Source organism: Salmo salar, chromosome 10 (genome assembly GCF_965601325.2).
Source record: "Salmo salar chromosome 10, fSalSal1, whole genome shotgun sequence".
Taxonomy (NCBI): domain Eukaryota; kingdom Metazoa; phylum Chordata; class Actinopteri; order Salmoniformes; family Salmonidae; genus Salmo; species Salmo salar.
Genome location: NC_138300.1, coordinates 34,471,794 through 34,486,379, shown reverse-complemented (window position 1 = coordinate 34,486,379; position 14,586 = coordinate 34,471,794). Strand labels below are relative to the sequence as shown.

Genomic DNA, 14,586 nt, shown 5'->3' with positions numbered 1-14,586 from the left:
ACAGGCTAAATAAAACCCTGAAACAGTCCTGGAGGGTGTGTTCTGGAGCATGCACCATTAGCGGCGTTATGGAGGTTTTATTAATCAAATCAAATTTATTTATATAGCCCTTCGTACATCAGCTGATATCTCAAAGTGCTGTACAGAAACCCAGCCTAAAACCCCAAACAGCAAGCAATGCATGTGAAAGAAGCACGGTGACTAGGAAAAACTCCCTAGAAAGGCCAAAAACCTAGGAAGAAACCTAGAGAGGAACCAGGCTATGAGGGGTGGCCAGTCCTCTTCTGGCTGTGCAGGGTGGATATTATAACAGAACATGGTCAAGATGTTAAAATGTTCATAAATGACCAGCATGGTCAAATAATAATAATCATAGTAGTTGTCGAGGGTGCAACAAGCACGTCCGGTGAACAGGTCAGGGTTCCATAGCCGCAGGCAGAACAGTTGAAACTGGAGCAGCAGCACGGCCAGGTGGACTGGGGACAGCAAGGAGTCATCATACCAGGTAGTCCTGAGGCATGGTCCTAGGGCTCAGGTCCTCCGAGAGAAAGACAGAAAGAGAGAATTAGAGAGAGCATATTTAAATTCACACAGGACACCGGATAAGACAAGGGAAATACTCCAGATGTAACAGACTGACCCTAGCCCCCCGACACATAAACTACTGCAGCATAAATACTGGAGGCTGAGACATATTAGGGTTCTCGTTCTATGCTGCCCATGCTAGCTGTGCTCTCAGTCTGTGGCACTTAACTCTTTCTCGCCTTACCTCTCCTCACCTCATCTTCTCATCTTTCCCCCTTACCTCTTAACTCCCCACCCCTCAAGGTCTCCAGGTTTCAGAAGGGGACTCTGAGGATCTGCATGGCCGCCTGAAGCAGGCAGAGACGCGGGCAGAGGAGCTGACAGAGCAGCTGAGGACAGCCACCTCCAGCATGGAGCTGTACAGAGCCATGGCACAGAGCTTAGAGGAGTCTCTGGACAAGGAGATGCAGGTCAGGACTCCACCCTGGCCCCTAAGTCCTTAGTAGGATACTACCCTGGCCCCTAAGCCCTTAGTAGGATACTCATGGATACCATTGTACTGTATGCTAGCGTACCAGTAGACTTCCAGTCATTGAGCTAATGCTTGTTAGTATTGGCTCAGGAAACTACCTTTAACTTCTTCATACTGTATGCAGCGATATAAAAATGACTAAATTAAAAAAAAAATCTAAAAAAACACCATGACCTTCCAACTTGAGTCCTCATGCCCTTATTCATCATAAACGGTACAGTCCTAAATCCCTCTGGCACTCTCTGTAGGTGACAGAGCAGGCTCGGTCTGCCATCGAGGAGCGTGTGAAGGAATCCCAGGAGCAGCACCGTCAGTTGGAGAAAAAGCTCCTGGAGGCAGAGAAGGAGAAGCAGGGCCTGCAGGAGGAGAAGATGAAAGCCCTGGCCTCCGTGGAGCAGCAGGTATGATGCAGAGAGGACCATTGCTAAACATCTATTCCCTTACAGTGCTTTAGTATGACTATTAAGGGAACATTTCCACACTATATAGCGCAAATGGTAGGTGATGCGTTTTGTATAATTTAACCACATCCAGTGCGCACATAGGTGCTGGGTTCACACAATGCAGGGGTCCCCATTGTTGCACACATTTAATTTCTAAATTCCTGCTTTCCTTATCCCTGTGTGTGTCAGGTGGCTGAGCTGAGGAGGAGTCTGAGCAGTGTTCAGGCGGACCACCAGGAGGCTCTACAGATGGCGGTGGTGGCAGCAGCCCAGGAACAGCAGGCCATGCTGGACAGCCAGGAGCAGGTGAGAGGGAGAAGTGGGCTGTGGCTAATTGGCCCTTGTTGCAGTGGTGTCCCAACTTTTCATATGGCATATCTCACAAAGCTATTTGCTACCTTGTTTTCCGCATGCTTGCTATAGAGCATTACCAAGCTTGATTGTCGCTAACCATGTAAACTGTGATACTGGTTCATACATCCATATCAACTACATTATATATTGCTTTCCAGCTAGAAGGTCAGCTAAAGCTTGTCTATAATGCTGGTCTTCTCCCCCCTCCCAGGCCAAGCTGGCGTCGGAGGCACAGGATAAGTATGGGCGTGAGATGATGCTCCACGCTGCAGACGTGGAGGCCCTCCAGGCAGCCAAGGCCCAGGCCCTGCAGGCAGCCACGCTCAGACAGCAGCTGGAGGAGAGGGCCCAGAGAGCCTCTGCTCAGCTGCTGGAGGCCAGAGTCTCCTGGGAGGAACAGGAGAGGATCCTCAAGGTATGTGTTTGCAGTTGATTGATTGCAGTCAAAGGAGATGCTTATATGATGAATAATAGATATGGTGGCAAATGGTTAGAAGTGTAGATGGTGATAGTGTAAAATATATTTTTATACTTGTTGGATGCTAGCTAGTGATTGTAAACTGCCACTCACTTTTGCAAGGGTTGTACAGTTTACATAGTTGGTGTACACCACAAGGCTGTAATGTGCATGAACTCTCTGTCAGGAGGAGATGTCTAAGGTGGTGTCTCGTTCTGAAGAGCTGCAGAGGCAGAACAGCCTCCTCCATGAACAGATTCAGACCATGAGCTGCAAGATGGCCACTACCCTGCAGCGCCAGGCCAACGAGAGCCCTCTGAACATCTCCCTCACAGAGGAAGGCAAGTCTCAGGACCAGGTCCTTGAGATACTCAGGTAATGCCCCCCCCCATTTAATATCCAATTTCACACAATCACTTCACTCCTACAACACCCTTTTTTCTCATCATCCTCTGTCCCCTCCCTGTCACACTGCAGGTTTGTGCGCCGAGAGAAGGAGATAGCGGAGTCTCGATTCGAGGTGGCCCAAGGAGAGAGTCTTCGCCATAGGCTGAGAGTGGAGCACCTGGAGAGAGAGCTGAGAGAACTACAGGAGAGCCTTAGTGCTGAGAGAGAGCGAATGCAGGTGAGCTGGACACTATGGACAGCCAATGATTTATGGCTTCATAGGGTAGTTTCCTGGACCCAGGTTAAGCCTTTTCCTAGACTAAAATGCCTGTTCAATGGAGAGTGGAAAAATAGATTTTGTTCATAAATGAAGAGGGTGAGGGAGAGCAGTTTAAGATGATAATATCTCAGTGCTGCTTATGATCTTTAACCCCTGACCCCAGGTGACCGCTAAGACCCTGGCTAAGCACGATGAGCTGATGAAGAAGACTGAGACCATGAGTGTCTTGATGGAGACCAACAAGATGCTGAGGGAGGAGAAGGAGAGAATGGAGCAGGAGCTCCAGCAGACACAGGCTAAAGTAAGACGACGGGTTTACTTTCTTGGTGTCAAGGCACCAACCTTAGGATTTTGTTATCATAACCAATCTTAAGTCATTTTTCTCTGGGAACCTGTGAATTTGTCCCTGTTTTTTTTTGGGGGGGGGGCCTGTTTTAGGTAAGAGGCCAAATCTTTTTTGGGGGGGGGGGGGATTGACATTTTCTTCATATCTCTCTCCCTGTCTGTCAGGTGCGTAAGCTGGAGTCGGACATAATGCCCATGCAGGAGTCCAACGCTGAACTGAGTGAGAAGAGCGGCATGCTGCAAGCAGAGAAGAGGATTCTGGAAGAGGACATCAAACGCTGGAAGGCCAGAACACAGGTTAGTGTTATTCCTTACACAATTTGTCCCAATCGTATGATAACATACCCATGAGATATTACTCAACGACAGAAAACAAATACCCCCACCCCAAATAAAACATTAAAAACATTCTCAAGTACGATTCCTTGTGACTCAGTTTGTCTAAGGCCCGAAAGCCTGTTTATTGACTTTGGATTTGAATCGTAATGTGTTCTGTTTAACTCCTGTGTGTCCCTATAGCACCTGGTGAGCCAGCAGAAGGACACAGACCCAGAGGAGTACAAGCGTCTCCACTCTGAGAAGGAGGCTCACCTCAAACGCATCCAGCAGCTCACTGAGGAGACGGGCAGACTCAAGGCTGATGTGGCCAGGTGAGAGTTAGCCTAGTCTGTAATACAAACAGAATATATAGCCTGGAATCCAAAACTTGAATACCGCTCAGTTTGACTTTTCTGTTATTACATGTTACCAACGACGGCAAGGAAGCTGAATTACAAAATAGGCTCCTCATTGAAAAGCACCATGCTACACAATGAAATGGCATGCAACGCAAGACATAAAAAGTGAGAATCTGCTGATTGTACTATAAAAAGTATTTTGGGATGTTTTATATTAACGTATGATCTCCCTGTAGGAGTGGCGGCTCGGTGACGTCCCTGCAGAGCCAGGTGCAGATGCTGCGTGAGGGTCTGGGGAAGGTGAGCTCTGAGAGGGATGCTCTGAAGAGGAGTGTGGAGGCCAAGAACCTGGACATCCAGGAGAAGTTCCGCACCATCACTCAGGTCAAGAAGATCGGACGCCGCTACAAGACACAGTATGAGGAGCTCAAGGTGGAGCACGACAAGGTCAGTTGGTGAAACACCTGGTACCTGTTCTGGTTTTGTACAGGGCAAAGTTTTAAAAAATGTATTGATTTGTAACTAAGCTGTTTCATGAAACCCAGCCTTGAATTCACTCAGACTCCCAAGATTCAAGAACAAGATTCATCTCAATTGTTTTCTCATGAATCTAATAATACCCTTACTCATGTTGCCACTGAATAACAAATGTGCTGGTCTAGGTGGGATCAAGTTGAACACTCAATGTCTAACCTGATGTCCTTGATTTAAATAGACATTCCCAGTGTGTGAATTCTGCCGTAATGAATTCAGTGTTGGACTGATCTCCTCTCCAGATGGTGTTGGAGGCAGCATCCACCCCAGCCCAGGAGCAGGAGGCCCAGCAGGCCTCAGCCCAGGAGCTCCAGGGTCTGAGGGACTCCCTGGGACAGGCTGAGACCCGGACCAAAGACCTGGAGGGACAGCTGGACAACCTCAAAAAGGTCAGAGCAGTGTTTCCCCTATACTTTTTTCCCAGGCAACAACCAGGATAACTTTCACAAATTGTAAATGCCTATTGGGCAGAGGGTTAAGAGAAACACTGGCTCAGAAAGGGTGGTAAAGGTACCTGGTTATATAAAACCATATTCCCAACACAAACCATGGTGTGTTCCTCTCAGGTGGTAGGTGAGCGTGAGGCAGAGGTGCGCGGGTCGCAGGAGCAGGCCTCCAGGCTGCAGACAGAGCTGACCAGGCTGAGACAGGAGCTGCAGGAGAAGGCCTCCCAGGAGGACACCCTCAGACAGCAGATGGCTGAGAAGGAGGAGAAGACCAGGAAGGCCTTTGTCGGGGCCAAGCAGAGGATCAACCAGCTTATGGGTAAGAGGCCAGGCCAGACAAACCTGACTGTGGCGCAAGCTTGAGTGTGGCTGAGGTTTGCATCGAGGTATACAGTTGCGGCCAAATATTTTGCCACCCTTGCACTTTTCTTAAATTATTCAATTTTTCTTCTAAAATAAGTTGAAATTAAAAACACTTTTGGTCTCCACACCTTGTTATTGGATCTTCAACATTGCATAACAAATTTTATATTTGGTCCATGCCAGTTGTTTTTATTTTTTAAGTAATTGGCACCCTGGAGCTAGTACTTGTTTGCAAAGATTACTGCAGGCAAGATTTGGGCAAGATTACTGCAGACAAATGAGCCTGCTGCACCTTTCCACTAGCAATTTGGCCCACTCTTCAGAAGCAAACTGCTATAATTCTTACATTTTTGAGAGGTGCCCTACATCAACTGTTGTTTTCTTTCAAAGATTTGTTTCGGTATTTCACTTACGGGATATGCCCCCAGCGTATTCGTCAGCAGCTTTTATTACACTACGCCAGCCATTATTGGCTGGATGTCGAGACGACATGTGCGTCTGGGAAGGGTGTTCCTCCTACCCTACAAAAAGTCCAACGCGGTATCTGAGTCATTCAAACACCACACAACATCAGAAAGCTTACCTTGACACGGCGACTGCGTTTTCCAGAATTAGCTAAACTGTTCAGACGTGAGCTTACAACTCGCTCACCGGGTGCTATTCTCAGGACTGAGCGGTAGTGACAATTTTCCTTCACCATAGTTAGAGGAAAATTATTTGAGGGAGGAACGGGTACAGCTGTGACACGGGTAACTCGTTCACGACCAAGTTAGCTGTATCCAAACAGTGACTAGTCGTTAGCAAGCTAGCCACCGGTAGCTAGCTTTGGTAGTTTTACTTCAACAAGAAAAGTTTACTAGCTACACCGAGCTAGCTATCTTTTCTGACCTGTTTCGGAAACGGTATCCGGCCATCACACAGAGTGCCGCCGTCAGAGAGAACTCACTAATCACTAGCTATCGGACTAGCCTACCGAGCTAGTTTTTTTCGGACAGCTAAAAACATAGTATCCAAGCTATGGCGGCAAAATAATCTCCCACCCCAAACGAGGAAAAGCTCCCGGCACGAATCTGCTCCTGTGGAAACAAGACATCGGCCAAAGACACCCACTCGGTGTGCTCCGCTTGCCTTGGGCTGCAACATTTCCAGGAAGCTTTAGCCTCCCCTGGCTCCTGTCTACACTGTGCCCTCTTCACTGTGAAGAGCCTCTGTCGCAGGCTAGCATGCCAAGCTAGCCGGAGTTAACAGGACCCTAACATGGGGGGCCGGTGTCCCCGATGGCTCACCAGAGGTGATGGATATCCCCACAGCAGTGATCTGTATTACCAAAGAGCTGTAACTTTGATATATTGGTCCACAGAACATTTCCCCCAGGATTTAGGCTAGTTTAGGTGGGTTTTTGAGAAGTTCAATCAGGCTTTCTTGTCTCCTTCAGCGGTGGGGCCTTCCTATGTTTACCAATGACCAAATTAAGAGTTCAAAGATAATAACCCCCTCCCTACAACCAAACATGGAGGTTTGATAATGCTGTGGGGTTGCTTTGCTGCTTATGGTACTGGGGACCTTGAACGTGTGCAAGACATGGAATCAGCAGAATATCAAGATGTGTTGGAGTGCAATGTTCAACCCAGTGTCCAAAAACAGGGTCTTTATCAAAGGTTGTGCGTAAAATCAAATAATATTTTATTGGTCGCATACATATATTTAGCAGATGATATTGCGGGTGTAGCAAAATGCTACAGTGCAGTAGTATCTAACAATACACAATCTAAAGAATGGAATTAAGAAATGTATATAAATATTAGAATGAGAAATGTCAGTGGCATTGACAAGAACACAGTATATTCAAATGAAATTAGAAAAACAGTATGTAAACATTATTCAAGTGACCAGTGTTCCATGTACATGGGGCAGCAGCCTCTAAGGTGCAGGGTTGAGTAACTGGGTGGTAGCCAGCTAGCGACCATGACTAAGGGCAGTGTACTAGGTGGAGGCCGGCTAGTGATGGCTGATGGAAGCTGTTTTTCAGTCTCTCGGTCCCAGCTTTGATGCACCTGTACTGACCTCGCCTTCTGGATGATAGCTGGGTGAACAGGCGTGGCTCGGGAGGTTTATGTCCTTGATGATCTATTTGGCCTTCCTGTGACATCGGATGATGTAGGTGTCTTGGAGGGCAGGCACTGTGCCCACGGTAATGTGTTTGGCAGACCACACTACACTCTGGAGAGCCCTGCGGTTGCAGGCGGTACAATTGCCGTACCAGGCGTTGATACAGTCCGACAAGATGCTCTCAATGGTGCATCTGTAATAGTTTGAGGGAGTCTCAGGGGCCAAGCTGAATTTCTTCAGCCTTCTGAGGTTGAAGATGCACAGTTGCTCCTTCACCACAAGGTCTGTGTGGGTGGACCATTTCAGATTATCAATGATGTGTACGCAGAGGAACTTGAAGCTTTTCACCTTCTCCGTTGTTGCCACGTCGATGTGGATGGGGGCGTGTTCTCTGCTCTCTCCTGAAGTCCACGATCAGCTCCTTTTGTTGAGGGAGAGGTTATTTTCCTGGCACCACTCTGCCAGGGCCCTCACCTCCTCCCTGTAGGCTGTCTTGTCATTGTTGGTGATCAGGCCTACTACTGTTTTCTGCAAACTTGATGATTGAGTTGGAGGCGTACATGGCCACGCAGTCATGGGTGAACAGGGAGTACAGGAGGGGGCTGAGCACGCACCCTTGTGGGGTCCATATTGAGGATCAGCGTAGTGGAGGTGTTGCCTACCTTCACCACCTGGGGGCGGCCCGTCAGGAAGTCCAGAACCCAGTTGCACAGGGCGGGGTTCAGACCCAGGGCCCCGAGCATAATGCTGAGCAATAGTCAATGAACAGCATTCTTGCATAGGTATTCCTCTTGTCCAGATGGGATTGTGCAGGTAGATGGCGATTGCATTGTCTGTGGATCTATTGGGGCAGTATGCAAATTGAAGTGGGTCTAGGGTTTCAGGTAAGGTGGAGATGATATGATCCTTAACTAGCCTCTCAAAGCACTTCATGATGACAGAAGTGCTATGTGGTGATAGTAATTTAGTTCAGTTACCTTTGCTTTCTTGGATACAGGAACAATGGTGGACATCTTGAAGCAAGTGGGGACAGCAGACTGGGATAAGGAGAGATTGAATATGTTTAAACACTCCAGCCATCTGGTCTACGCATGCTCTGAGGACGTGGCTTGGGATGCCGTCTCGGCCGGCAGTCTTGCGAGGGTTAACACGCTTAAATGTCTTACTGACGTTAGCCACAGAGAACAAGAGCCCACAGTCCTCAGGATTGAGCCGCGTCTGTGGCACTAATTCCCTGCCACATACGTTGTCTGAGCCATTGAATTGCGACTCCACGTTCTCTCTGTATTGACATTTTGCCTGTTTCTCATTGCCTTACGGAGGGCAAAACTGCACTGTTTGTATTCAACCATATTCCCAGTCACCTTGCCGTGGTTAAATGCGGTGGTTCGCACTTTCAGTTTTGCGCGAATGCTGCCATCTATGCACGGCTTTTGGTTTGGCTAGGTTTTAATAGTCGCAGTTCCTGATAAACTCAGACACCATGTCAGTGTTATTCTCTGAAGCTACCCGTAACATATCCCAGCCCGCGTGATCAAAACAATCTTGAAGTATGTATTCCGATTGGTCGGACCAGTGTTGAATAGACCTTAGCACGGGTACTTCCTGTTTGGAGTTTCTGCCTGTAGGTAGGGAGGAGTAGAATGGAGGTGTGATCTGATTTGCCGAAGGGAGGCAAGAGAGGGACTTGTAGCCATCCCGGGAAGGGAGACTAACAATGGTCAAGAGTTTTTGAAGGGTGAGTACTAGAGGCAATTTGTTGATAGAACTTTGGTAGCGTTTTCCTCAAATTTGCTTTATTAAAGTCCCCAGCTACAAGAAATGCTCCCTCAGGACATGTGGTTTCCAGTTTTCACAAAATCCAGTGTAGTTCCTTAAGGGCCGTTGTGGTATCGGCTTGTGGGGGAATATACACGGCTGTGACTATAACCAAAGAGAATTCTCTTGGGAGGTAATACGGTCGGCATTTGATTGTGAAGGTCATCCTGCAGGACAACAACCCCAACCATGCATCCAAAAGCACCCAGGAATGGTTCAAGAAGAAGCACTGGAGTGGACAGGGAAGAGTCCAGCTATTAGGAACCCCTCAAACATTCAAGAATTAGAGCAGTTGCTGCTGAAGAGTGGGCCAAATTACCAGTAGAATGGTGCAGCAAGGTTATTGCAGGCTACAAGAAGCATTTTTAAACCGTTATCTTGGCCAAAGGCTGTGCAGCCAAGTACTAGCTCTATGGTGCCAATAATTTTGTCCATGCCATTTTGTCTTTATTTTCTAAATAAACAAATATGAACTTAAGTTTTACAAAAAGGTATTTGGTTCTGCTGTATTAAGTCCAATAAGGTGTGGAGACCAATTTTATTTTAAATTTCACCATATTTGAGGAGAAATGGAGAATTATTTTAAGGTGCAATATTCAGAAATCGCCATTTCAAATCAAATTGTGTTTGTTAAATGCACCGAATACAACAGGTGTAGAACTTACGAGCCCTTCACCAATGCAGAGATTTACTATTTTTTTTTTACATTTTCCAAATAAACTAAAGGAAAAATAGTAACACAATAAAAATAACAATACAGAGGATATATACAAGGGTACCGGTATCGAATAGTTTACCTAATTTCAGTTTGACAAAACAAGCAATGTATAGTGTAGAGAATTATTTTCGCATCTAAACTGCTGTGAAATATCACCTTTTTCTCGTTTTTTAAATCTGGTGTACAAAACTGGAAGTGTAACTTAAGAACAAGAAGCATAGAAATAGTGTGCACTCACATTTCTGTGAATTTGGTCGGGTCACACAAAAAGTTACATATTGCAGCTTTAAGAAAAGTGCAAGGGTGCAAATATATTTGTCCGCAACGGTATGTGAATGCTGATCTCTGATATTTTTTGTCTTGTCATGAAATGTTTGCAAAAAAAAGGGGGACCTTTTGACCCTATCCCATCCTCCTCCCCAGGCTCTAAGGACCAGCTGCAGAAGGAAAATGAGGAGCTGAAGCAGCAGAGGGAGGAGCTGGAGGTCAGAGTCAGTGCTCTGAAGTCCCAATACGAGGGCCGTCTGAGCCGCCAGGAGAGGGAGCTGCGGGACCTGAGGGAGCAGCAGGAGAGACACGGAGAGCAGAGGGATGAGCCTCCTGAACAGGGTCCCAGCAAGGTGAGAGATGGAGGGGTTAATGGAGGCATAGACTTCAATAGAGCACTTGTGCTTTCTACCTGACTAGCCTGAATTGCTATAAAAATTTCCTCTCCTACCTATAGGCTCAGGAACAGCAGAGGCCCACAGAGCAGCGAGGACCGCTGAAGACCACCCCAGCTGCAGACCGGGGCAGGTAAAGTATTCGCACACTCTCTCCCGCAAACACACTCACTACACTTGGATAACTTGTGCAATGACGTTTTCATCTGTATTTCCTCTTCCCCATAGTGCCAGTACCTCTGAGCCACCTACTGCCAACATCAAGCCCACCCCTCTGGGAGCCCAAGGCCCCAGCAAGCCCCCTGCCATCCCCGGGAACAAGTCCACCCCCCGGGCAAGCATCAGGCCTATGATCACCCCCGCCACCGTGCCCACCCCCACCCCTACTGCCACCGTCATGCCCACCACACAGGTGGAGAACCAGGAAGGTGAGTTCTGTGGAACCAATATCACTGTTGGTGTTAAAGCATTAATATTTGAGTATTGGTCATTTTTAAAGCGCAGGATGGCTGTCTGTGAAGTGTTTTGGTAGTTGAAGTGCACTTTATTACTTGAATCAGATGAGATCATGAGGGGGAGAACGAGCACATTTCAGACGGAAGGATAGAGAATCAGACCGTAGACATGGTATTTCCATCTCTGAACCGTATTGACCCTGTCACCTGTGACCCCTCCAGCCATGCAGTCATCCGAGGGCCCGCCTGAGCATGTGACTGTCTACGGCAGTGCCAGCGGTTCAGTACGGTCAACCAGCCCCAACGTTCAGACCACCAACCCAATGCTGGTGGTCCAGCAGACCCAGACCCAGACCACAGCCTTCGTCCAACCAACACAGCAACAGAGCCTGTCCCACACTGAACCAGCCAATCAGGAGCAGCCCCCGGCCCCAGTCATGGAAGCGGCACCCAGTTCGCAAATGGAGAGGCCGTCGACGTCCACAGCTGTGTTTGGGACCGGTGAGCGTCTCAATTAAATCTATCCAGGAGTTTCTATAGATTTGGGGTATAGTAGTGTTGTCTAGCTAAGCTTAAGGGTTGACAATGAGTGAAGTTCTCACTGCGTTACCACTGGTCCTCTAATATTGAAGGAACCGCATATCTACCAAGTTAAGCTAGAATTGTGTATTTTTCAATTCTCCAGTTTCAGCCACCCCAGGAACATCCTCCATGTCCAAGAGACCTCGTGAGGAGGAGCAGGACAGCTCTATGGTGACTGACACAGACACCCCCCAGGAGGACCCCTCTGAACCCCCCATCCCCAAGAAGCTACGCATCATCCAGAGAGTCGACCCAGAGGAGCCAGAGGCCCAGGAGGAGGTGCTGGCTGAGGGCAATGCAGAGGGACTGGTGCATGGAGAGAGCCAGGAAGCCCCAGAGACCAGCCAGGTATGTGTGTACTACCCATCCTCTCGAGAGGCTGATATGGTCTTTCAGTCTGGTTTGTGTGTCTAATCGTGTGTGTGTGTGTGTGTGTCAGCAAGTGGTGGAGGAGTACCCAGTACTAGAGGAGGCTGAAGAGGAGGGTACAGCGTCTCAGTCTGTCCCTGTAGAGCTGCTCCTGTCCGAGACTGCATTCATCTCATTTTCATACGATGCCAACGAAGAACCCCCCCAGCACGATGTCATCGTCATAGTGACCGACTCTGAGAGCGAGGACGAGCAGCAGGAGGAGGTGGAGGATGATGAGGAAGAGGAACCGGTATGGACTGAGGGAATCAACTGTTGTCGATTTGAAATATTTTAGTTGCTAGACACTTTAATTGATCCTTCGCTAAGCCTTGGTTACTGTTACAACATTTTCACGAGAAGCCCAATTCCCCCTTCTAACCACTTGCGAAATCCCCTCACAATGATCTCATAGTGTATTTTTTTAATACACAATGAAATTAAACTGACTACCCCTTGCTAATCAGGAGACTCTCGGGTATGTCGTGGTGGATTGTCATTACAATTGCTTCACAGGAACCTGGTAAAATGAAGGTTGTGTTGCTAGCCACTGGATGGCTCTGAATGCACTGTCAGCATGCAGTCAGTTGCTATCTAGCACTCTCAAATCGTATCCAGATGTCGACAGCAGATGAGATTTCTATTCATAGCATGGATAACTTAGCTAGCTAACATGCATTTAGAAAAAAACCTAGTTATATTAACTGGCTACTAATCTAGCTAGCGTTAGCAATGTTGAGTGGTCAATAGAGTGAAGGGTACTTAACCAGCTGAGCTAGCAAACAATGTAACAGAAGTATAATTTTGTATTCTAAAAATACTCCAACAGGCTCTGCATTTCTGGAATCACAGTAGCAAGTACCCCTGGTGTACTGTTAAATTATTTAGCCATTTAAACAATTTGTTTTTGGATGAAAACTCCGTTTTTGTTATGCCCTCAATGGCTTTCATGCATTTCAAATGTGAGCTTGCCTGAGGTGTTTGCTATCTATTGAAGCGCTGTGATTGGTTGCCCAACATTTGACGGCGGGGCTTAGCGAATGGTCAATTGAACTCCCTCAAATCCTAGCAAAAATCTTGCCTAAAACGATCTGAGAGTATATGGCACTTAGAAATCTGTGGAACTCTATTTGAAGGGATGAAAATGTGAGTATGGGCTGCATATCAAATGTTAAATTCAACTGACTGTTGAGTGAGACCTTTTACATCCTCTCTTTAGGACTATGATGAAGAGGAGGAGGAGGACGACGAGGAGGAGGATGAAGATGATGGAGGGATGGGGGATGAAGGAGAGGAGAGCAATGAAGGGAGCGGAGATGGCAATGAGGCATATGAAGGCGACGACACAGAGGTATGTCATGACGTTGGCCTCTTTTTGTACAGGGAGGACAGTTGACCCCCTCCCCTTTGTACCATTTCCCAACCTACCTTCCACCCACCCAGTCCCTGTGTGTAAAGGGTTGTAAAAACTCTAAAATTCCAGTAGAGTCTCTGGCCACATGGCCCATAGAGAGATACAGGAAATTCTTCCAACTCATAGAATTGGAGAGCCAAGCGACATTTTGTGTTCTGGAGAAGGTATGGAAGATTGGTGAAGAATCCAGCTACGAACTGATCCGCTTGGTACAATTTTGTGATACTCAGAAGAGACAATATAGCCATATTACCATAAAACTGTTTATATAATAGACTCAGCTTGAGACTTGCATCATAATGGTTGTATGGAATGTATTAATAAGGATAAAGCTTTTATAATACATTGAGATGCGATGTACTGATGTAATGTGATAGATTTGGTTACAGAAATACAATTCTAACTCAGTCATAGGCACGCCCCCAGGGACCCATACAGGACCAGGCGTCATTTGACAAGCCTGTTCTATGGGCACTATAAAACACCCCCTGATTTACATTTCTTCAGACCAGGCCTCGACTCCATGGCCAATAGGTTTGACCATCCAAGTACTCTACTGAAAGTGAACTATACCACGTGGTTAACTTTTAGACTATTGATACCGACAGAATAAGAACAAGTCTTTGATATTAATTATTAGTCTGCAGCTAAGTAAATTATATCATTGAACGCGAAGACCAACGAAACAACCATTCTATGACGACATTAATGAATGTCGCTCTGAAAGATCCATTCTAACCGAGAGAGAGAGAGAGAGAACACAGAAAGAACTCTCCAACAGAACGACTCTTCAACAAAGAACGACGACACGAGCGTAAATATATATTGATTGCAATTGTTCCCGAATGAGCGAGCCTTCAATTGTTAATATTAATGAACTCTGTGTACCTTCTCAGCTGACCGTTTATGACCCATTGTCTAACAGACCAGCCATGCCTGTTAGCCATCAGCGCACATTACTATACCAATCCTTTGTGACGATAATTACTGTTTGTATGTTTTCTGTTAATTACTTAGTGTAGTAAATAAATGATTTTAAGACAATTGATGTATGGATGATTTTAGTAAAGGCTGGGT

General features: G+C 46.9%; 1 protein-coding gene across 8 annotated transcripts in view; it reads left to right on the top strand.

Annotated features, from left to right (window-relative positions):
* LOC106560285 (nucleoprotein TPR) overlaps window positions 1-14,586 on the top strand; it is a 37,988-nt gene that overhangs the window by 16,137 nt on the left and 7,265 nt on the right. For all 8 annotated transcript variants that reach the window (XM_082956960.1, XM_082956958.1, XM_082956955.1 and 5 more), the window contains exons 21-39: window positions 829-995; window positions 1,306-1,458; window positions 1,690-1,806; window positions 2,066-2,269; window positions 2,499-2,686; window positions 2,789-2,936; window positions 3,142-3,279; window positions 3,489-3,620; window positions 3,843-3,973; window positions 4,237-4,447; window positions 4,777-4,923; window positions 5,101-5,299; window positions 10,412-10,608; window positions 10,713-10,783; window positions 10,879-11,078; window positions 11,328-11,606; window positions 11,791-12,035; window positions 12,127-12,348; window positions 13,315-13,446. In XM_082956960.1, coding sequence (XP_082813086.1) covers window positions 829-995; window positions 1,306-1,458; window positions 1,690-1,806; window positions 2,066-2,269; window positions 2,499-2,686; window positions 2,789-2,936; window positions 3,142-3,279; window positions 3,489-3,620; window positions 3,843-3,973; window positions 4,237-4,447; window positions 4,777-4,923; window positions 5,101-5,299; window positions 10,412-10,608; window positions 10,713-10,783; window positions 10,879-11,078; window positions 11,328-11,606; window positions 11,791-12,035; window positions 12,127-12,348; window positions 13,315-13,446 — 3,281 coding nt within the window. The remainder of the gene's footprint in view (window positions 1-828; window positions 996-1,305; window positions 1,459-1,689; window positions 1,807-2,065; window positions 2,270-2,498; window positions 2,687-2,788; window positions 2,937-3,141; window positions 3,280-3,488; window positions 3,621-3,842; window positions 3,974-4,236; window positions 4,448-4,776; window positions 4,924-5,100; window positions 5,300-10,411; window positions 10,609-10,712; window positions 10,784-10,878; window positions 11,079-11,327; window positions 11,607-11,790; window positions 12,036-12,126; window positions 12,349-13,314; window positions 13,447-14,586) is intronic.